We start from the raw sequence: 11,393 nt of genomic DNA, 5'->3' as shown, positions 1-11,393 counted from the left end.
GCCCTCTTCAATCCATAAAATGTTCATCCTCTTATTCATTGTGGAAAATTAGTTACACACCCTATAATAGGCACCCAAAAACTAGAAAACACAATTCTAGTAGCAAGGTACAAACAGCTCAAACTTCAAGTCAATCCATCCAATCTCTATGCAATCAGGAGAAAAGGTTCCCCAATGTGTCTCCAACACATCCATAACCATAAAAATCATAACTCCACCAAATCCAAGCTCGATGCTCCTGCATCAAACTCGCTCAATAAATAGAAAAGTATGTCCCATACTATGATGCCGAAAGAAAGATATGCAACCAACTTCATCTTTACCAAACGCTTCCACTTCATCAAAGTCAATAAAAAAAATCTAGCAATCCAGCATGTATTCTTCATCCACTGAAACATTAGAATCAAATACATATTAGCAACCCAATTAGCATGCTCATACCAAAGAACAAACTAAACTTAAGGCTTCATCAACAAACCCTCATCCACATCAACAACTAGTGAATCCATGCTAGCAAAAAAAAACTCCATATTAGTAGCAATATGTAAATCAACATATGCCAAACTCTCAACACTAGAAACCTCATTTCTTAGAAAAAGATTCTCTACAATACACACCTCATCGCTAACAACAACCAAATCATCCATGATGAAGTACTCTACAATTTTAATGTCAGATCCAATCGACTAATCATGAAAACCAATGTCTATCCAAACATCAACAAGGTTAAGAATATCTTCAGCAATAACCTCAAGATGCTCTACAAGTTTTGTATCAAACTTCATAGATTGATCAATAAAACTAATGTCTTCCACCTCGACCTTCTCATGACATCTTCTCTCATGAACAAGTCTCTTAATTGGCCAAACAACTCTCTTCTGGATTGGTAGACTTCAGCTCCACAAACATCTATGAAAAGCCTTCCTCATCCTATCCTTATCTCGATCATCTAAACTAGTTTCAAACTAAGCAACCACCTTCTTAGTTTGATCAACAAAACTATCTTCAACTTGAGTAGACATCTCAAAAAACCTCCTTTCTAGTACATCACAGAGATTTGAAATCATCTTAGGGTCCAATCCTCTTGGAGCCATCTCCCAAGATCTTCATAAACCCTTTGCAACAAATCCTTCCCATGCTCCTTGTGACAACCTCAAATTGTTTGAATGTTAGATCACAACCTGCCACCTTGCATGAACAATTAGGAAACAAATCACAAGTCTAGAACCACATATCTGCAATCTACAAACTCTCTACGATCATGTCTCAACAAGATCATTCTTCCATCTTCGCATCGATCGATCTATTTGTAAGCCCTCTATAATTGTAAGTTAGAACCACAATCTACCACCTCACAACCAAGATATCTAGGACTCTAGAAAGAAAAATCCACCACTAGATCAAGATGAACTCAAATCTACTTCTCCAACCCAAGTCCTAGTGCAAACTGCCTTAATTTTGGTGATTTGTCTACATGCTCAGGAAGAACCTTTGCTCTGATACCATCTGACGCAATGTAGGGTAGGATTATCCTCGAAGGATATGTCCTAGACCCAACAATATAACCATAGAGTGGAAACACAACAACAAGAAGAAAGAATGCAAGATCTGATACCAAATTACATAATTTGTTCATAGATATGACTGATTACATATAATGTGTTAGGCTATAGGGCCTTCCTAGTTACGACCAAATACAATAGCAATTACAATAACAGTTATACAAGACCCCTCAAGATCCAACTTACAAAAAACAATCCCAACTAGCCCAGATCTATAACATAACAACAATTTGGAAGAAACCACCAAGGAAATCTAAACTTGTGCTCGCAAGCCCACCAAGCAATCTTCTTCTTTTCCAATCATAGCCCTAGCTCTACTCCAACTTATCCAAGATCCAAGTGTAAACTATCTCACATTTGGTGCTGTATCCACACACTTACAACTTCATCATGATCTTGCTATAAATTGCCTTGTATTCAGTGCTCTTTTCATCGACTCAGGAAAAATTGCCCTTCAGTTGCTCCCACACTCACTCCTCCTCCAAATGAATGCATCACTCCATCATGAATGAATGAATAAAAGAATGCAAAAGACCCCTACTTATACCAATCTAAGCCACAAGTTGGCCTAGAATGCCAAAAACTAACATTAAATACTTGAAGAGCCACAACTTGGCTTCCAACGGATATTAATTGTCCAAAAATTGATACCTGAGTAAAATTGCAATATCTCCTAGCTCTGATTGAATTAGAATTCATGCTTCAAACTAAAGGTATTAAGTTAGATCCTCTACAACCCTTAAATGTGAAAAGATTGATTAACCAAGGATAAGTGTGTATCCATCCCGAAAGTCAAGCACAGATAACTGTAGCGCAAAGCAACCAAAAATTAATACTCTGGAAGAATTTCCATATCTCCCAACTTATGAGGAATTAGAAATTTTTCCCTCGACACAAGGAATTACTCTAGGCCCTCTTCAGTCCATGAAAAATGCATCCTCTCATTCATTATGAAAAATTAGTTACATTCCCTGCAACAGGCACCCAAAAACATGAAAACATAGTTCCAACAACAAGGTACAAATAGCTCAAACTTCAACTCAATCCATCCAATCTCTATGCAATCATGAGGAAATGTTTCCCAATGTGTCTCCAACACATTGCTAACCATAAAAATCATAACTCCACCAAATCCAGGCTTGATGCTCCTACATCAATATGCTAGTTATGAATTTTCATCCCCTATTTCCATCTCTTAAGATTTTTCTCAATATAAGGTTTGGCTTCAAGGTTGAGAATTATTGGGAAATAATGGACAATGGGGTGAGCTAGAAGATAGACATTAATTGGTTAGAAGTAGTTTTGAAGCCCATTGCTTTAGAACTTCTAGAATTTCTTAATACTTTAACATTTTATAGGATGAATCTTATGGATGAAGTGATCTAGAAAAGCTCTAAATTTGGGGACTATTTGATTAAAATTGGTTTTGACCTACTAGTTCCAAGTTTTTCCAATATGTTTGACTAGAAAAGGATTTTTTACAATAAAGCTATACCTAAAGTCAAGGTTTTTAACTGGACTTTCTTTTATAACAAGATTTTTACTTTAAATATTATTCTAAAGAGAGGGATCTAGATTGTCAATAGTTGTGTTCTATATGAAAAACCTATTGAGTCTATAGACCATATCCTATTCTCTTTTCCCTTTCATGGGAGATCAGAAAAATAATTGAGTCCATCCACCTTGCAATGGTGTTGGAACAATGAGACTAAAGGTGTTTTCAACTCTTGGAAGTCCTCTTCATCTCATCCTTTTTCTACTGAACTCTGGTGGCATTCTTGTTTGTATGGTAGTTGGTGCTTGTGGAAGGAACATAAAAATATGATCTTTAGGGACATCTGCAAAATTGCAAAATCCGTGACTATAGGGCTCATCCATAAATTGAAGGAAAATATGAACATTCTGAATCCCACTAACAATTGTTCCACCTCATCTACCTCTAATTGAGAGGATGGTTGTCTATATGGGTTGTTGTTAAATCTAAGAAATTTTAAAAATCCCACGAGATTTATCCATAAGAATATTAAATGAACCCTCCAACCTTGATTGAGCCAAACTAAATTTTGATAGTTCCTCAATCGGTAACCCGAGTCAAGCAAGTGGGGGTGGTCTTTTGATAGGCACAAAAGGTAAATTTGTAGCAGTCTACTCTATCAATCTCACTATCTAAATAGGTTATATAGGAGAGCTTCTTGGCACTTATCATGGGTTTATTGTGCCAATGAGGATGAATTTTAAACAAGTTATAAAAAAAGGGGATGCCTTAAAAATTATCTACATTTCAAATGATGTGGAAGAAAGGATGAAATAGAAGAGATGTTATATAAATGAGTAGACACATGTTAATGAATTCAGAGGAGGTGTCTTTTTGCCACTCCTACGATAAAGACAATCATGTCCTAGATAGGTTGGAAAGCATGAGAAAATATGCAGATGGGATCAAAATTTGGGATAACTTTCTATCTTTCATACCAAAATAATAAATTTTAGAGTGACAATTGAACTTCATTTACCTATGCATGCTACACTCCATTCTCCTTCTAGGGTTCCCTTTTGATCAAATCCCAAAAGTATCTTGGAATATTCAAGTCCATTATAATTTCCATTTGTCTCACTACATTATCTACCCAGCAGCTGCAATGCACATTATAAACCCAACATGCATGAAACATACACCCAACCAGTAGAAATCCCAAACATGTGAAATAAAACAAAGTTTATGCGTTGCCATTCATTTCAGCAAATTAGATCTGATTACACATTAAGAAAAGAAAACAATGCATCCCAAATATTATTCTACAAAATGATTGAGAGAAAAAGATCACGAAAGAAGAGAAATGTGTTGAGATCACAAGGGGAGTGAAATGGGTTCGTCATTGTGGGACAAAAGGGATCAATCTTTAAGTGTATTTAAATACCAAAAAGTATTAAATTGAGAGAGATGGGTTCCTTGCCATTCATTTTAGCACAATCTACGAATGTTTAATAAGAACACAACTAGCATAAACAAGTTATTTAAGGATAATTTTATTTAAATAATTATTTTTAAAAATACTTGAAAATAATAAAAGGTTGCTTATAATCTATATAAAAAACAATATTTTCTCTACAATAAAAATTTTCAAACATTGTATGACTAAGTTATTATATTTTATTATTTTAGATTTGGTTGTATAATAATGTTCGCAAAAAGAATATATTGTATTTTCTTTTATTTTTATTGGGAATTCTTGAAGACATTATATCTATCACATTTTTATGAAACTAATCTAGATCCACCAAAACGATACACAATTAAGAATTCTAATGTAAAATTTATACAATCCAAGACATATTAATTTTTGAAAATATTGTGAACAAAGAGAAAGGAGGTTAAAACTTCTGAAGTCTTTACAGCTATGTGTCTTTGAGTCTTTGTGAGTTTTTCTTTTGTTATAGTCTTTTATCCCATTGTAATAAGTTTATTTCATGATTACACACCAGATTTGGAGTGGAAATTCTTCATACATTTCTTAGATCAACATCTCTACAGTTGTCGTGGGAGAAAAAATGTCTCGTTATTAATGGTGCACAAACCCCCTCACCTTGGCGGAGAAGTGGAATTGTTGCCCAGGTATGTAATATATCATAAACATGAGTATAATATTTTACAATCGACTAATCCTTAGACCTGTTAGGTACAATTGCTAGTTTTAAATTATATCAAATATCTGATATACTTAGCGACAATTAATGCGGCGCACGCAGTCACAAACGACGTTCAGCTGATAGTATTATCCGTCTCGGGTACGTTACGACGATTTCGTGCGTATGTGATTATAATTGTTATTTTGTTAAAGTGTTGTGAAGATAAAAATAAGGCATCATTTATAAAGCTGTCTGTACGATGTGCTGGCTAGTGGATTCTTCCAGCGTTCAAATAAGTTGGGCTGTTTTCTTTACATGTGTTGTCCAACAGGCAAAAGACACTAATCATAAATAAAGACATGCAAAGTAATGTGAAGGGTACATTTAATAATTTTTCTGATATTCTTCTTCTTCTTTTCCTTAAATTCCTTAAAGATTAATAAAATAAAATGCTAATTCGAACAATTTTCATTTAAAGTAATGATCACATTTGATACCATGAGTGGGTATTTGGACGAAGAATTAACTTCATTCGTACTCCTATCTGTGTTGTTTCTTTTCCAGCTATGGGAATGTGTTCATTGCTTCCATCTTGTAAAGGTGGATTGTCACCATATCTTTATTCCCGAGGTTGATTGCCATCATGTCTTTATTCTTAACCTTTTCTTGCAATTACGAGATTACCATTTTTATGAAGTTGATCTTCAGCGCATCTTTATTCTTAACCCTCTAATGAAGTTTATGAGATTCCCATTTTTATTAATATAAAAATGGCATAAATGAAAGAGGAGCTACCATTCGAATGATAGTGTGCTTGATTATTCTGTTTTTCCTTTGAGCCATCTCCTGTGTTCTTGTTTGAAGGGGGCATGGATGCAGTAAGTCTTTCGATGGCGAGTGTCTTGCAACATTATACGCGGCTGATTTTAGTAGAATGGCTGGTAAGGGTTCTACTGCTCATTAGCATGGCGTTGCAGCTTGTTTTGATTATTTTAGGTGTGCATCGGTACCACTCTTCAAGTGGTATTTTTCGTTTCGTGGTGTGGGGAGCTTACATTTCTGCAGATGCTGTGGCCGTATCGGCACTTGGGACTATGATGTATCATAGCACCGGGAGTGGGATACATGGAATGTATGGAATATGGACTCCAGTGCTAGTGCTGCATTTGAGTGGACCAGATGCCATAACTGCCTATTCCACGGCTGACAATGAGCTATGGTTGAGGCATGCATTCAACATGGTCTATCAAGTTTCAGTGGCAGTGTATGTCATTTATTCATCAACATTAAAAGGCTACACGTTGGCTTCTGCCATTCTTCTGCTTGTTTCAGGAGCCATAAAGTATGCAGAAAGGACGCTTGCCTTGTGGTTTGCAAGCGATTCGCAAGTTGTTGGGTCATGTCTGCCAGTTTTGGAATATGTAAGGGTCGGTTTGTTCATGGAATTTAAAAAATTCAGATTTCTACAAACTTTGGTTTAGCCAAATCAAGGTTTTGTATATTTTCATTCTTATTTTTGGGATTTTACTGAAACTGTTTGTTTCACTCGGAAGATGCATGTGAAGACACATTTTTATGTGTAAGCATGGAGTTGAAGGCAAATTTCAAAAAGTAGTCCAATCTATTGTTTTTACACTCCTTTAAAAACAAAACCAGGTTTTGATTTTCAATTCCTACTTTTTTTAGGAAATTGGAAAACCTGGTTTCGAGGCAAAATTGGAAGTCCTGTATGCTAATTCCATTTTGTAAATTTTGAAACAAACGCACAAATTTTCAAATCTGGATTTTGAAAAAGCCAATTCCTGTCATCTTCCAGGAACCAAACGGACCCTAAAGGAAAAAGGAATTGTAGAAGATCGGGGATATGTGGTTGTGGGAGAGAAGCAAGTGCAGCGGATAATGTAGAGAAAAGATATAGAAGGCGGGCTAAACGCTCGTCAAGTAGAAGGAAAAGGAATAGTTACAAGAGCTTTCTGGCTTGAGTATTATCCAGAGCGAGCATTGAGTATTGTGAGGAAGGAGCTGAAATTCTTGTACGATGCGTTCTTCTCCAAGGGAAGTTGCACAGCGTTCAGTAGCTTTGGGATACTACTTCGCCTTGTCAACTGCGCTCTCATAGGCACAGCAGGGTTTCTGATATTGAGAGAAAGGGAACACAGAGGAGCAGAGCGGATAGTGACATACGTTGTAATTTCAGTGGCCCTTGCGGTTGACCTATTTCAGTTCTGCCGAATTCTCACATCTGACTGGACCAGAGTCCGTTTAATCTGCGCTCAGGTTGAGTACAGCATTAATATTCATCGACAAAGTGCTCTTCAGTGGTGGGGAGCAAGCGTACTGAAGTTGATTGAGATTGCATTGCTTCTGCAGCGTAAGGTTCAGAAAGTGGTTGGAAGAGATACATATTCGAGGGACCAAATTCACCGACATTGTGTGATAGGGATCTGGCATAGAAGGTCGCGGCGTTTCGTGTGGAAGCTGTCTAAAGTCATACCCAAAGCTGGCACATCCACAAAGAGTATGTCCCATTACACCTGAAATATTTCATCTTTGAAATCCTACAGCGGAAGTGTTCTCAGGTGTATGATAGTGCAAGATGTACAGAAGGAATTTACAACATTGAGGATGACTTGCTAAGCGAATCTGAAATCAAGCGTGTCATGTCGTCTTATGAGAATCTGGAAGAGGTCGTTCTAGTATGGCATATAGCTACCACTATATGTGATGAGGTTAGAGGAGATGTCTTTGATGACAATGTAGAGTGTAGTGTTACACTGTCGAGGTACTGTGTACATCTGCTAGTGTCACGCCCCCGTCTTTTGCCTCTACACCCGGAAATGGCAAGCGTTGCGTACATGCATCTTGTGGAGCAACTTATGGGCAACTTGTCTTATGTCGAGGATCCGTCACGTCTGCTATACTACAGGGAGAATAATCTACTTGGCTCTGGGGTAGAACTAGCCCGTCAGCTGCTAGAAAAAGAACGAGAGGAAAGGTGGAGGTTATTGGCGGAGTACTGGTCTGGATTGGTGGTGTCCATGGCGGTGTATAACAAGGCAGAGTTCCACGCAGAGTGTTTGGCTGGTGGAGGAGAATTTATGACAAGTGTGGGTTTTATTGGGTCATATGGGCTGTGGAGAACAGTCCGACTCTGCGGTCGAAAAACGCAGAGAGAGGAATGAACAAAGGGAAAACGACAAACGTGACCGGCCAAGAAGGAAACGGGTGCAGTTGCCATGGGAGCGCCCGCGACCTGTGATACGACGGGTGCGGAGAGCAAGGGTGCAAATAATGCGGGAGATTTGGAGTCAAATAAAGCTGCGGATTTGTCACACACATTGGTACGCTCTGTTCTTAGCAACAAGGAGTCTTATGATAAATGTTTTTTAGCTAGAAAATAGGACATTTTATTTTCTTGTTCAAACTTGATGAATGTAGAAATTATTTCGCTATTTCAAATTTGTTTTTTACCTTCTTTTAATTTATATGAAATAAATGATTTTCACCTTAATACTTTTTTAAACCAATATTTTATTTTTATTCATTTTTACTCAAATTTAAAGCTTCAAGATTTTAAGAGATTCCATGCATGGCGTGAGCGGATGACAGGGAAAGTACAAAATGGTCAATAAGTGTACAAGAAAAGTATTTAATAAAACAATAAAAAAATAGTTTTTGTGTTAAACTATAATTTAATTAGAGATGCATGTAAAAAGTACACGCATTTTATTCACACAATGAATGGATATCCAAAATGTAATAGATAAGATATTTATGGAAGGCATGGAATGAGAATTTATAGAAGGTTAAGCATGTGTGAAATATTTGATAGAAGATTTACCTATTTTATCTATATTTTTTGAAGTGGAATTTAGTTGCACAAAGTTATAAATTCTAGGCACTTTGAATTATTGTGTTCTATGTTGTTTAGACAAATGAAATGTGATAATTTTTCTTATAATTTAAACATTTATGTTTACAAAAAATATGCACTATTAACATGCGAACATTTTAAATAAATTTATAAAAAAAACTAGTTTATCTTTCATGTAATTGTCTAAGAAGGATTCAATCACTTTTTTGGTGTTCACATCATTAAGGAAATCAAATACATTTCAAATATAAATATTAGCTTTTAAGATACTATGTAGGGACAATTTCTTTGAAAGTAGTAGGATATAAGATGTTTAAGTATTTTATGTATTTAGGTAAGGTTGTTTAGTACATTTAATAAGTGGATAATAATGATCAATTAATACATACATGCATATGTCTAACTTTTAAAAAAAAATCATGTTATAATTTCTCAACGATAGGAAACAATAGTTTGATTTGAAATGCGAAGGTGTTTTTTTTTTTTGAAATATGTTATTTCTTTGACACAATTGGAGTTTATTTTTAGCTACAAGTAAAGGTTATTAATTTGAATTATGTTAAGATCTATTTATATAGTTGGTGAAAAATTGTTTCAACATGGAAAATTTAATGTATCATAGATTCTATTGAGCATGATGTTTCCATTTCACCTAAGCATGTGACCGAGAAGGAGGTGAAGGGCATAAGCCTACAACCTAGTGATCATTGCTTTGATGAGAAAATGAAAGATAATGCATTCCTTTTTTAAAGATTTGTTTATATGGATAAAGTGAATGCCAAATTGTTGGAGGATGATCTTGTTGAAAACAATTGTTCAATTGTATATTGTCTTTGATGTTACTCAAAATGTCAAGCCTTACCAAGTAAGTCAATGTCTATCGAGCTCACTCAAGCGATGTAGATAGTTTCATGTGTTTGCCAAGCAATCTAGAGTTTAACAAGTTTAGATTCAGCGTCTTTTGAGTTCACTCAAGCACCAAATGAAAGTTGGCATGGAACTAGAGTTAACCAAAATCCAATTCAAGATGTAGTGTTAACCAAGTTCACTGGGTTAACAAAGAGAAGTCTTTTCTAAGTTAGTGTTGACCAAGTTGGGTCAGCCAACAAAGAATTTTTCAGTATCAGCATATTGAGTCTATTGGATTAATTTTTTTGTTCAAACTGATTCAAGGATTGATTATTAATTTATTTTAAGTATGTTCAAGCTGACTTGACAAGGTAATTATTATAAGTATAAGGTCAAGTTGATAATTAGAGAGAGAGAGAGAGAGAGAGAGAGAGAGAGAGAGAGAGAGAGAGAGAGAGAGAGAGAGGAATAGAAGAAGATGAATAAATGAAGCAAATTAGAAGGATAGCTAACTATTCTTGTTAACCAAACTGCAAAGAATATTATGATCAAGGAGGATCAAGTAATCGAGCTAGAACAGAGATTTGAAATCAGCAAGTGAATTGCATTAGTAATCAGATCAAGTTATTGTTACTCTCTAATAATTGTAGTAGTGAATCAAATCTCTTAACAGAGTTAGCTTAACAACTATTTGACAAATCCTCTAAAATGGCGGTATTTCTAGATTGAAGTGTCTAAAGACCTCTAACAAGGCCACTCCTAATAGGGTGATCTAAATCCTCTAATAGGGTCACAACTAATAGTTTATTTTGTAACCTTTAACAAGGTTGGCACCTAACAAGGTTCACTTCAAAAGAGTGAAAAATGATAACTAGTTGCAATTGGTGGTTTTCCCAAATTGGGTTTCCACTTTAAATCTTGGTGTCTTATGTGTTCATGATATTTCCTTTATGTTTCTGCAACTCAGTTAATTAAGGTTAGTCACACTTAATATCTCAAGATCTGCATGTTCATTGTTAACAAAGTAATAGTGCATATATTCTATATTAACTAAGTGTTTACTGAGTGATAATCATTCTAAGTGTAGACTGAGTGATATAGTGCTAACCAAGTTACAACAGTATTCAAGAGAGCTTGGTTTTCTTGTACTAACATCTTAAGGGACTGGGTTTTGTTTTTGTGGTAACTAATTCACCCCTCCCCTCTCAGTTAATGCTCTCACATTTCCAACAATTGGTATTGGATAATTTGGTGCTTGCAGATAAGGTTTCAAGGACCTAAGATAAATATCAAGATGTCTTACAGAAGGGAAATTCTTAAGTTGAACAAAGTGTTGCCCCACTTTTCATCCTCTAACTAATTATTAAACTAGAAATTTGTGCTTTAGTGAAGTCCTAGGTGTGTTCAAGTCTAGGTCTAAGCTCCCTTAGGTAATAAGAGTCTTCATTAGATTTTTGATTTTCCCATTCTCCACATTTCAT

General features: G+C 35.6%; 1 protein-coding gene across 1 annotated transcript; it reads left to right on the top strand.

Annotated features, from left to right (window-relative positions):
- The first annotated feature begins 6,058 nt into the window (after positions 1-6,058).
- LOC149541896 (uncharacterized) lies at positions 6,059-8,371 on the top strand. Its single transcript, XM_089795667.1, has 5 exons — positions 6,059-6,610; positions 6,876-6,916; positions 7,006-7,130; positions 7,183-7,658; positions 7,754-8,371. The coding sequence occupies exons 1-5, from the start codon at positions 6,059-6,061 to the stop codon at positions 8,369-8,371; spliced, it is 1,812 nt and encodes a 603-aa protein (XP_089651793.1).
- The last annotated feature ends 3,022 nt before the right edge of the window (positions 8,372-11,393 follow it).

Source organism: Cupressus sempervirens, chromosome 8 (assembly GCF_028749045.1).
Source record: "Cupressus sempervirens isolate cs-2001-9-10 chromosome 8, ASM2874904v1, whole genome shotgun sequence".
Taxonomy (NCBI): Eukaryota; Viridiplantae; Streptophyta; class Pinopsida; order Cupressales; family Cupressaceae; genus Cupressus; species Cupressus sempervirens.
The sequence above is the reverse complement of the archived record's forward strand: the minus strand, read 5'-3'. Positions and strand labels throughout refer to the sequence as shown.